The following is a 12,927-nucleotide window of genomic DNA, read 5'->3' on the forward strand; positions in this document are numbered from 1 at the left end:
TTAGGGATACACATAGACTGAAAATAAAGGGATGGAAAAGATATTCCATGCAAATGGAAACCAAAAGCAGGGGTAGCTATACTTAGACAAAATAGAGTCTAAGCCCAAAACTGTAATAAGCGACAAAGAAAGTCATTATATGACTGAAGAAGACACAAGTAAAAGTCTTGAAATAAACGTCTTCAATAAATAATTGAAGAAGACACAAATAAATGGAAAGATATTCCATGCTCATGGATTAGAAGAATTAATATTGTGAAAATGCCCATACTACCCAAAGCAATCTACAGATTCAATGCAATCCCTATCAAAATTCCAATGGCATTTTTCACAGAAATAGAAAAAACGATCCTAAAATTTATACAGGACCACAAATGACCCCAAATAGCCAAATCAATCTTGAGAAAGAAGAATAAAGCTGAAGGCATCACACTCCCCGATTTCAAACTATATTACAAAGTTATAGTATTCAAAACAGTACGGTATTGGCATAAAAATAGACATAAAGATCATTGGAACAGAATAGAGAGTCCATATATAAACACACACATATATGCCAATTAATTTTTGAAAAGGCACCAGGAATATCCAATGGGGAAAGGATAGTCTCTTCAATAAATGGTGTTGGAAAAACTGGATATCCACATGCAGAAGAATGAAACTGAACCCCTATCTTACACCATACTCAAAGACTAACTCAAAATGGTCAAAGACTTGAATGCAAGACCTTAAACTGTAAAATTCCCAGAAGAAAACATAGGGAAAAAACTCCATGACATCGATCTTGGCAATTAATTTTTGGATTTGACACCAAAAGCAAAGGCAGCAAAAGCAAAAATAAAAAAGTGGGACTATATCAAACTAAAAAAGCTTCTACAAAGCAAGAGAAACCATTAATAAAATAAACAGGCCACCTACAGGATGGGAGAAAATATTTGCAAACCGCATATCTGATAAGGGGTTAATATCCAAAATATATAAGGAACTTATACAATACAATAGCAAAAAAACCCAAAAAACAAACAACAAAAAAAACCAAATAACCCAATTTAAAAATGGGCAAAGAAAAGAATAGACATTTTTCCAAAGACATACAGATAGCCAATGGGTACATGAAAAGGTGCTCAACATTGCTAATCACCAGGGAAATGCAAATCAAAACCACAATTAGATATCACCTCACACCTTTTAGGATGTCTATTATCAAAGAGGCAAGAGATAACAAGTGTTGGTGAGGATGTGGAGAAAAGGGAACCCTTGTGCACTGTTGGTGGGAATGTAAACTGGTGCAGCCACTATAGAAAACAGTATGGAGGTTCCTCAAGAAATTAAAAATAGAGCTCTCATATGATCCAGCATTTCCACTTCTCGAAATATATCCAAAGGAAATGAAATCATTAATCTGTATTCCCATGCTCATTGTAGCATTATTCACAATACCCAAGGTATGAAAACAACCTAAGTGTCTGTCTGTGGACGAATAGATAAAGAAAATGTGACATATATATATATATATATACAACCGAGTATTACTGACCCTTATAAAAGAATGAAGTCCTGTCACTTATGACAATATTGATGAACCTGTAAGGCATTATGTTAAAGTGAAATAAGCCAGACAGAGAAAGGCAAACACTACATGATGAAGTGATAGATGTGTTAATTAACTCAGTTGAGAATCCTTTCATAATGTATACACATCAAATCATGACATTGTACAATTGAAATGTATTACAATGTTGCCAATCATACTTCAGTAAAGCCCAGCCCTGATGGCTGCTAAATGTAGGGTAAGCCATGGCCTGAAAGCCATCCATATCGCGCTCCTATTCATCTGTGTGGACTAATAAATTTTTTTTTCTACTTAAACCAATTTAGGTTGATTTTCTTATTACTTACGGGTGGGGGGGAAGCCCTACTAATATAAAGCGTTTCAAAGTTAGGAATGAGGGAAAAGTTGGAAAAGATTTTCACTGAACTTCTTAGCCGTCACTTTTCCGTGTGGAATGCAAAGCATATCCGTAGCTTTGGCAGATAGGAGTAATCTTATTCTAATATTTTAAAAACCAGCAAGATTAAAAAGAAAGAGAGGCTGAAGAATTAGAAAAGGCTTTGATAATTCACAATGGTGAGCTCAGAGGAGCCTGTTGGTATCTTCAAAGTGTATCTTTCTATGTATAAAAATAGTCAAAATGGGCAGGAGGTACTCTGCATTTCTGTCTGTTGTTTGTATATGACTATATGGACGTTTTCTTCATCTTCTGTCAATTTGCAAAGTCGCCTTTCTATCACCACTGCTAAATTTACATTTCAGAAATTTTCTTTCTCTTCTCTCTCTCCCACTGAAAAACAACCAAATCCTCTGTATCTGATGCCTGAGAAGGTCCAAAAAGGTGGGCAGTAAGAATTGTGGAATGACTTGCTTAGGGCACTAATACCACTCTGTATCAAATGCCCCATTTGAAGAAGATAAAACAGGGAAGGGTATACTGTTTTTAGGGGCAAAAAAATTGCAAACATAAACTTATCTCCAACCTGCTCGGGCAGCTGCCATTTTCTTGTTTCGCAGTTTGTTCTCCAAAGCTTGCTACATGATAAAAAGAAAAAAGGGGGGGAGAAGAAGAACATGAGATTTCCTGGTGTTTCCTACTACTTGACATTAATAAAAGGCAACTATTTTTACGAAATAAATCGTATCCTACCTGTTTCATCTTCTTTTTTAGATCCAGATTTGCTGCCTTCTGCCCCTTTGCAGTAGAATTGAGATAATAGATGGTCAAACTAATATAAAAAATAAATAAATAGATATTATGGTATTTTTCAGTTTCTCAAGATTTGAATTAACTTTACGTTAACTAAATCATAGAATGTTGGCCCTGGAGCGGACTTTAAGGTGTTTTCCACTTTAACCTTTTTATTTTGTAGATAAAAGACTGAGGTACAGAGAGGTACGGAAGCATACTCAGAAGGACACAGTGACTAGAGGCGGAGCTGGAAGTCGGGCCCCAAACTCCTTCTCCACAGCCCAGGGCTCTGTCCACTATACTTGACTGCCGAATTGTAGCTTCTTCTTGGAAATGAATTAATGTCAGTTTAAACTATAATTGAAAATAGCATTTTAAATCGATGCTAATGGCATCCAAGAGAATGGAAAATCTACTGAAGCTTAGGGAATGTGTCTAATAAAAACAAAATGGCTTTTCCCCTTTAAATTCCACCCTTTGGCTTTTCCAACTAAGGATACAATCTTTATAGTCCTGGTTAATCAATAGACATTTTTTTTTTTTTTTACATAGGACATATTGTTTGCATTTCTCCCTCCTTCAAAAAGAAAATGTTTTATAAAGGAATATTCTTGGGTTTTAAGTGATATTTACATTTCTAGAAAGAGCAAATTCCAGCCAAATATTTGTGCAAAAATAAATATGTTCATCTTCACTTAAAGCAAAACAAACAAACAAAGAAAAAAATGCAGCAAAAAAAAGGTAACTGGCATTGCTTTTTTGCAAATAACTGGATACTGAACACATTTCCTCTACTCAACAACACGCCAGAATATGTCCTTTATGAGCCATCTGGTGCTAGCAACACGATTATTGACATGGTTTAGCTGGGTTTGTTTATCTCTTATACGATGTGATGGGAGTTTGAACGAAATTACACACATGAAAGCATCTTGTATAATATCTGGCATGAAATAGGTGCTCAATAAATGTGTGTGTGTCTGTATGATAAGGATTTTCTTAGAAAAGTGTCTGGATTTGGAGAACGAACTCAAAGACCTCACAAGTCATTTGCAGTTCTGGAATTCTCTATTCACCATCTTTTCTACCTTGTGATACACCTTAAATGAGTATTCCTCACAAATTATTTTCTACTCTCCAAAGAAATGAAACTGCCTGTGGGAAACTAACCAGAACTCTGCTCAGTTACCCAGAAACCCTGCAAGCTGATTTAATATGATCCATTGGGGAAATTCAAAATGCTTGTAACATGTAACATTCTCTAATTAAAGGTAATAAAAAGGCAAGCCAATTGTACGGGCTTCATAAAGTGGAAGATGAGATCTCAGGATCTGAAAAATCAAATCAGTGATAAACTGAAATTTGAGTTTTAAATCAGAACCTCAGAACTAAAAGCAACCTTGCAGGACATGTATTTGACATTACATCCTGCCAGCTTTCTCTAGAAAGTCTCTATCTGGGGTTGGCAAATTATGGTCTCCAGGGCAAATCTCACTCCCAGCCTCTTTTGTATGGCCCATGAACTGACAATGCTTTTTACATCTTTTTTCTTTTCTCTTTTTTTTTTTTTTGAGGAAGACTAGCCCTGAGCTAACACGTGCTGCCAATCCTCCTCTTTTGCTGAGGAAGCTTGGCCTTGAGCTATCTGTGCCCATCTTCCTCTATTTTATATGGGGGACGCCCGCCACAGCATGGCTTGATAAGCCGTGCTAGGTCCACACCTGGGATTCCAACTGCCAAACCCCGGGCTGCCAAAGTGGTGTGTGCGAACTTAACCGGTACGCCACTGGGCCGGCCCTACACTTTTAAATAGTATACAAGTCCTTACATAATATCCTCAGTTTTGCCTCTTGCCCCACAAAGCCTAAAATATCCACTCTCTGGTCCCTTAAGAAAAAGTATGCCAGTCCTGTGTGTAGACCATCCCTGACAAATGCCTTCCAGCCCTTCTAAACATTACCATTCATCCTAAACTCAGTGTTTGGTGCAATGAGTAGGAGGGAATACGAGGAGGGAAACAATAAGACATGGGTTTGAATTTACTTATTAGCCACTTGCTTCAGGCACGATCTGCAATGTGCTATCAATAATATGATTAACAAGGCCAACTTCTTAAGGTTATTATGGAAATTAAATGAGTTAATAAGCAGATAGTGCCTGGAACAAAGACAGAGTTAGCTCCTCTTCCATACTCCAGAGACAGTTTATGAAATCTTTAATTAGTGGCATTAGAACAATATTGCTCCTTGGCCTAAAACTCTCAATAAGTTAAGAATATAGTCATAAAATCTGACACTAAGTTTTGTGGATTTTTTTAAAACAAGATCTCATTTATACCACTCCAGGGTCTTGACCCTTAAAAGCCACTACATACTTAACATGCTCTCAGAAGCCGCTAGATCATGAAAGGAAAAATCCCTTCAAGGGCCATCCTGTGAAATATGCAGCCTCCAGCAGGTCATTTCCTAAAACATCTGCACCAGAGATTTACTATCAGAGTCTTAGCACCACCTATAATCAAGGTTCTGTAACATATAATAGTAATCTGTTTTACTGTTTAATTATCCCTCTGTCTGTTAGCTCTCCCTCAAAGAGGATGTCACAGCGCAAAGGGGTGAGTGTCGGCTTTGCTGTCAAAATCCTACCACCACCATTTTGTTGTATTCTCACCCAGGGAAAATCACTTCATCTCGACAAGTCAGTTTCTTAATTTATAAAACTGAAGAAGATGACGCCTGCCCGTGCTGACGTAGCTCGTGACTGTGACCATCCCAAAGATGATGCAAAGATGACTTGGCCCAGAACCCAGCTCATTTACTTCTCACCATTGGGAGTTCTCTCCCTGAGAGTTCCTAGTTTTACCTTTATTTAAACAAATCCAACCCTTTGTGCCAGTGGTGTTTCTAAAAGTGTCCCCGAGGGTAGCTTCATACTTGCCCCCCTTGACTGAGAGAAGTGGCAGTTCCAGACTTTCTATTCAGGAGGGTCTCCCAGGTTGAAAGGAAAAGCTAGGGCACTTTTCCTAGCTCTTCCACAGCAAGCATATATTTTTACTTAGAATGTAAGTTTATCCATGGTGGCCAAGAGTCAGAAGCCAATGAAAGTAACATGGGAACAAAAACTCCATCCCAAGTTCCTCTTTGCAGATCCCTTCTGCCTTCCTTTTTTTTTTTTTTTTTTTTTTTAAAGATTGGCACCTGAGCTAACATCTGTTGCCAATCCTGTTTTTTTTTCTTCTTGTTCTTCTTCTCCCCAAAGCCCCCCAGTACATCGTTGCATATTCTAGTGTAGGTCCTTCTAGTTGTGCTATGTGGGACGCTGCCTCAGCATGGCCTGATGAGCGGTGTGCCATGTCCTCACCCAGGATCAGAACCCGTGAAACCCTAGGCTGCCAAAGCAGAGCGCGAACTTAACCACTCGACTATGAGGCCAGCCCCTCCCCTCTGACTTTGAAGAGATGGACTAAGCGACCTTTGCAAGACCCGGTTCTCTGATTCTATTACCAGGGACACATAGTTATCGATGGTCTTCTAGGAACAAGGACAGGGTGGTTTTAAGACTCCTTAAGCCCTTAGCCCTAAAATATAGCCTCTAGGGCTGCCAAGGGGAATATTAATTTAGACACTCATCATTTCTGTGTGTTCACAGCCATCTGCTTCACGGAACAAGAGGTGGGGGCCCAGGGTGGGGGATGCTCAATGTGCTGATTAGATTTAGCATTTAGCATTTATGCTTCCCTTGCTTTAGCTGTTTACTGATCATTATTTTGGTTACTTGGGAACAAATCTTATAATCCTAGGCAGGCAGAGACAGATGCAGATGGTTGTGAATTACATCCAATAGGATCAGAATATGGCTCATGAATTTAAGCCTCTCACCACCATGTAATCAGTGCTGAATCTGGATAGGTTACAGCACATCCCTTGGAGAGAGAGAGCGAGCTAAAAAGCTGGAACTTAAAAGGAGCCCGGAAGACATTACAAAGGCTCTTTCTGTGAGGAGGGAAAGCACATACGCCATAACCAAAACGACAGCGATGACCAGTCCAGGATTAGAAAGCTGTCTCAAGATCTTTGCCATCCAGCTTGGGAAATCGTGCTCCAGTGTTTCTCCAATGACTTCGAACATCCTATTTTTACCACTGAAAAAAAAAAACCAAAAAAAAAAAGGGAAGAGAAGTTTATTTAAAACATATGGAAAAACCATGGTTACAGCAAGAAAACTAGAAATCTTTCTCAAACACTGCCTAAGTACTTTTTCCGGTTAGGAATCTGATGTTTAGCTACAATTCCTGATCCTTGGACCTCATACTGTCAACATCTGGATAAGCTATGAGCAACGTTATCCCAACATAAATGCAGAGTGAAAGCAGTTAGGAAATTAACCACAGCATTAGCAGAAGATTTTTTAAAGTTGTATTTCTAAGATTTTGATTGAAAGATATTTTATAAATAGCACATAAGTCTACCCCTCAGCCAGCTGTCCTTCTAGGGGAACAACTCTCTTTGGGTTGAACGGTGTGCTCAATTTTTTAATTAGCCTTGGAAATGAGCATAAGGAACAGCTTAAAGGAATAAAATCCACAAATAATCCAATATCTCTTTCCATGCAATAGCTTCTATCTCATTTTCCACCAGGTCTCTTTCATCATAGCTATTAATAGGTAACCACTCTGAATAGTGACTCCTTTCTCTCTCAGTTTTTCTTGTGGACAGGACCTGGGGAGTATGAGCTCAGTTCCACTGCTAAAAACGGAAAATGGGAAGAGAAAGAAAATAAACCTAAAAAGCAAAGATCCTTAATAAGTTTGTTTTTGACCCATTAAAGTAAGAATCAGCCCCTATAAACTGGAAAAGTGAGAGAAGAATGTCTGCTTAACTGAGTATATACTATCCAGAATTATAAAGTAACATCCATCATGCCAAGTTATTTTTCCTGTATGTGCATATTGATTCCACTGTGAAATGATGTAAGTTTTAGAAAAGATACTAGGTTCTTTATTACCAAATTGTATGTATCATGAGAATAAAGATTGATATAACACAATATAATATTTTGGTTTCACTTTTGGTTTTTGATCTTTAAACATTCTCAGCTACTAAATGATCATGACCTACAAGTTCCAGATCAAACTTTTTTTTCACCTGATACAACTAATACTATCTTTCAATAGACTGAGAGGGATTCTAAGTATCTTGTCAGGAGTTGTTGGACTATCGAGGGATAAGTTTCACTTCACACATTATATATCTACCTAATTAGCAAGACCTATGATACATAAGAGGGAATGAGACTTTTACAGGTATTTTAAGATTATATCAACTTATTACACTAAGATTTCTTCTTCATCCATTCTGACTGATCACGTTTCCCACAGCCATATGGAATATGGCCAGAGGAAGGAGGTAGGCAAGGAGAATGAGAGAAGACGATCCACCCTCCTTTCTCCAGCCTCTCCAGCTGTGGCTGATAAATGTAGCTAGAATGGGAGGACCGGAATGTTACAAAGTAATCCCTTCCCACAAAGGTCTCCTTTGCATCCAGTGTGTCTCACAGTGAAGTTATGAGCATCTCCAGGGATTCTTGAGTCCCTTTTCCAGGTTAGGTCTCTTACCAAGAGTCCAGATCTCTTAATTATGCACAAACTATCAAGGCATCTACAAATCCCTAGCATTACCCTTTTTCCGACAAGTTAGACAAAGCATGCCACTTCATGATATTCCCAGAAGCCCTTTCCAGCCTTCTGTGACTATGCAGTCAAGTGAAATGGTGCTGCACTTAATTCATAGTTCTCCTGTGGGCGTAGCTCCATCCACCCTAGGTTAGAACAGTCTATGAGCAGGCCTGTCTTCCCAGCCCAGAAAGCTCCTTTGGACCAGAATCTATGCCCAATTTGCCCCTACATCTCCTCTAGGGCTTAGTGCACAAGAAGCAGTCATTATTCATTCATTAGTTCAAATTATTGGCCAATACTCTATTGTGTTCAGACTCACAGAGATTAAAATATTCTGTCCCCAACCTCTAGAAGTCAGCTACACTATTAAGAAAAACAGACACATAGAGTATAATTGCAAATGAGTAATGTAATAGCAGTATCACAATATAATATAAACTTGTACATATTGTATGATCTCAGTTATTTAAAAAAATCTGCATAAAAAATCAAAATACAAAATGTTGAGAGTTGTTATTTCAGGTCTTTGGCATTATGGTTAGTATTTATTTTCCTGTGAAAGTATTTCTACAGTTTCAAGGTTTTCTAGGATAAACACATATTAGCTCCACAATAAATTGAAAACACATAAAAGTATAATTAGCATAATGTTAGCAGGGAGGTGTATGAGAACCTAAAGAACTATAAATTGGGGCCAGCCTGGTGGCGCAGCGGTTAAGTCTGCACATTCCACTTTGGGCGGCCAGTGGTTCGACAGTTCGGATCCCGGGTACGGACCTATATACCACTTGGCAAGCCATGCTGTGGCAGGCGTCCTACACATAAAAAATAGAGGAAGATAGGCACAGATGTTAGCTCAAGGCCAGTCTTCCTTAGCAAAAAGAGGAGGATTGGCAGCAGATGTTAGTCAGGGCTAATCTTCCTCAACAACAACAAAAAAGAACTATAAATTGTTCAGAATTATTAGCAAGGGGATGGGAGGAGAAACATCAAAGGGCAGGAAATGTGGTGGAGCACTTAGAAGAATTTTCCTCATCTGGACACCAATGTAAAAGTTTTCAAGTTGTTGAACTGTCTAAGGTAAATCCACTTCAGAATCTATTGGAATAATTTCTGGAAAATCCACCCTCCCTAGCCAGGTCTTGTGAAACCAGAACAATCTAGAATATCTTATCGAATTGCTTTGCAGAATGGGTCTTCTAAGATATCATAGCCACCTTACCCGAAAACACACCTGCAGCTGGAAGAAACTGGCCAACGCTGTGGTGTCTCCATTAACCTACTTCAAATGCATGTTTGCTAATTTGCTGCCAACGAGGTGTCAAGTGCAGTCAGGCACCCTCCATTAGGCAGGTGAGCAAACCGCCTCAGACTCAGGGTCCCTAAGAATGGCAAGCCATGAGGCTCCGACTAACACACGTTGTCTCCTCATCTCTAGTGCAGAACAGCCCTTTAAAATTTTCAAGTCCAAACAAATAAACAGAGTATACATTCTTTTACTCCAAAATGAGGACACTGACAGGAAAACTGTACTATTTAAATAGGATAGAGACACTCCTTTCCTGACACTCTACAGAAAATATTTACATTTCTTTTGTCTCAAAGTAGTGATACATACGCAGTAATTTTGCTGAAGTTTGCCCACTAGGAAACATTTCGTCAAAATCAGATACTATGTCTTAGATACAGACTAATTTTTTTCATTAAAATTATAGTAACTCAGTGTGATATAAAGAGAGGCAGAGGAGTTAGGGTTTAAAAAACTAAAATTGCACAGTCCGTGTATGTGTCTAGCTCCATGATATTTTAAGTATGAATGCACCTGTGTAACCATCCCCCAGCTCCGTGTTGACCTTGTGGGGTTTTCCTTATAGACAGTTAAGCTCCTTTGATACGTCTTCTGGGAAAGATCGACTTCCAACTAAAAATTTAAAAGCGTATCTAAAATTTACCATGGCTATTTAGTTGTGTGGGCAATTTTCAATTAACTAAAGCCTTTGAATGGTTTATCTGTTGAACTTCATACCCTGAGATTTATTAAGGATTTATTAAGACCACGCTCTCCTTCAAGACTACAATTTCATGTTTAGCCTCCAGATGTCACTGTCTGCACTATTGATTTCAGCCCATGGTTGCTGGGGGGGTGGGGGGGGGGCGTGGGGGCGGTGGGAAGTGATGACTAGGACTTGTCGACACAGGCTTCCTGAGTATGACGGAACTCCAGCTGTTTTGCTCTATCAGCTGGCTTAACATTTTCTTTCTTTCTTTTCCAGTAAAGTAATAATATCTCAGTCTATTTAGATGAAAGTGCCTCTTTTATACTTAAGTCTGTGGCAACAAAATCTTTCCACTTTAATAACTCAGGTCTGACAGCATGAAGGGGAAATTACGTGTGTCCCTTACTGCATCATGCTTGTCATTCAAATGGCTTTTCACATTCACATTTCCTTCACTGAAAAGCAGCAATAACAAATGTGTGCTGACCAGTGACTCAACGTGCAGAGATCCTTGGAGGACCTTGTGGTAGATTCATTTCTAAGGCCCTTTAGGGAACGAGATCTCAATTCTCACTCAGTTCCACGGGACTTTGCTTTCTTAATTAGTGACACAGAGAGAACTCTGTCATAGAGTACTGGAGAAAAGTTCATTTCAGCTTGGATCAAAGAGACTTCCTGACTCTCTGTTACTGACTTGAGTGATTTATCCTTGTTATTTGGGGAGAATATACATGAGGAACATCCTTAAGTTTTTTACTAGCATGTAGCATTTTGGATTATAAATTGTGTGACCCTGTTTATATTCATTATTGTCTACTAATGATCCCATTTCCTAGGTAGCTTGTGGGATAATCTACTTTATTTATTATTTTTTCAGTTTGGTGGTCCACGCGAGATGTGCCAATAGCTTTCAGCTTCTGGACGTGAATTCCTACCATCAGGAAAACTTTCACATCCAGACTGGTGTAACCAAACCTTGCTCTTTGCTATCTCCTTACATGGAAATAGCTCAGATTCATTGTCAGTATTTTTCCTGGAGCAGTTAAATCATTTTCCCTCTTATGATGCTCAAATGAAAAAATAGATGGAACTTGCCATCTCCATGTCACAGAATGAACCTGAATACCCAAAAGATCTCATTTCTACAGACCAAAATGCAGTTGTTTGGAGAAAAAAAAATAGCTCATACGATGAGTGACCATTCTCATCGCCAGCCCAGAAAGAAAACTATGCCCAAATGGAATTTCAAAGACAAGAACCTGAAGGGCCCACAATCAAAGGACGGCGGGAGGGACACGATCATGTACAGGACGGGCATGGTGGACAGGAAGAGGATAAGCAAGAGCATCCCCAGGTAGAAATTATTCGATCGGGAAGCTTTGAAGACCCTGGCCTCAGGAACGTTGCAGCACATCACGGCCCAGCACTGGAAGTACATGGACGTGTGGAGTCGGAGGATATTGATGCCTGGGAGGCTGGGGGCAAAGAAGGAGCCCATCCTAGAAAGAAAAACAGCACTCTGCTCAGTTCGAGTCTGTCTCCACAACAAAGTCACACAGCACTCTTTCTTGCACGTCACGCTTAGTTACCAAAGGCAGAAAATGTATCGTCACTTTCAACTTCACAAACTCTTTTCATAAATACATGACTGACTTATCTATTTCATCTTCTAGACACATTTTACTATCTCCCTCATTATTATAGGTATTATATGCATGATTCTTTCATAGAAACTATACTGTTCACTTATCATATCTGCTATCATTAGGAAATTTAAACTACAACAGAGTAAAGAATATATGACACTTGTTTTTCTTCTCTCTTCTAAATTAAACTTAATTTCCCCTAATACTCATATAATTGATTAATATCTAAAAACTTAACTTTTTTAAATAATTGACCCTTAAAAACACTCATTCAAATAAAGTGCACATTTGGATTAATTACTTTTGTTGTGGCTAATTAATTTTTGCTTAATGAAAGTGAAAAAATTAGAATAAGCTTTTTTATCTGATGCTATTTTCTATTTGTGTCTGCTATGTTGTTTCAGAGCTGATGGGAATGACGTATTTGTGTCTAATAATATACTACGTTTGTTGATATCCTATAGCAAGCTTTATGTGTTTTTGAGATGAAAAATTCGACACATCCATTTAATTTAGTTTATCTGTTTACTTTCTTACTTTAGCTTGTCCTGGAAATCCACTGCTTTGTACATCAGATTTTGTTTTTAAGGAAGATTGGCTCTGAGCTAACATCTGTTGCCAATCTTCCTCTTTTTGCTTGAGGAAGATTGTCCCTGAACTAACATCTGGGCCCATCTTCCTCTATTTTATGTGGGATGCCTCCACAGTGAGGCTTGACAAGCAGAGCTAGGTTCATGCCAGGGATCCAAACCTGTGAACCCTGGGCCATCAAATTGGAACACGTGAACTTAACCACTATGCCACCGGGCGGGCCCCTGATTCTTTTAAATGTATTTTAAAATGTCACTTTTAAACAGGAACCACTT

General features: G+C 38.7%; 1 protein-coding gene across 1 annotated transcript in view; it reads right to left on the reverse strand.

Annotated features, from left to right (window-relative positions):
* Positions 1-2,407: 2,407 nt before the first annotated feature.
* Positions 2,408-12,927, reverse strand: part of TMC1 (transmembrane channel like 1) — a 130,107-nt gene continuing 119,587 nt past the window's right edge. Inside the window, exons 16-19 of the mRNA XM_044766619.2 lie at positions 11,675-11,914; positions 6,760-6,885; positions 2,703-2,781; positions 2,408-2,587 (exon numbers count right to left, since the gene is read on the reverse strand). Of these exons, the coding sequence (XP_044622554.2) occupies positions 2,525-2,587; positions 2,703-2,781; positions 6,760-6,885; positions 11,675-11,914 (508 nt within the window). The 3' untranslated portion in view covers positions 2,408-2,524. The remainder of the gene's footprint in view (positions 2,588-2,702; positions 2,782-6,759; positions 6,886-11,674; positions 11,915-12,927) is intronic.

Source organism: Equus asinus, chromosome 23 (assembly GCF_041296235.1).
Source record: "Equus asinus isolate D_3611 breed Donkey chromosome 23, EquAss-T2T_v2, whole genome shotgun sequence".
NCBI classification, from domain to species: Eukaryota; Metazoa; Chordata; class Mammalia; order Perissodactyla; family Equidae; genus Equus; species Equus asinus.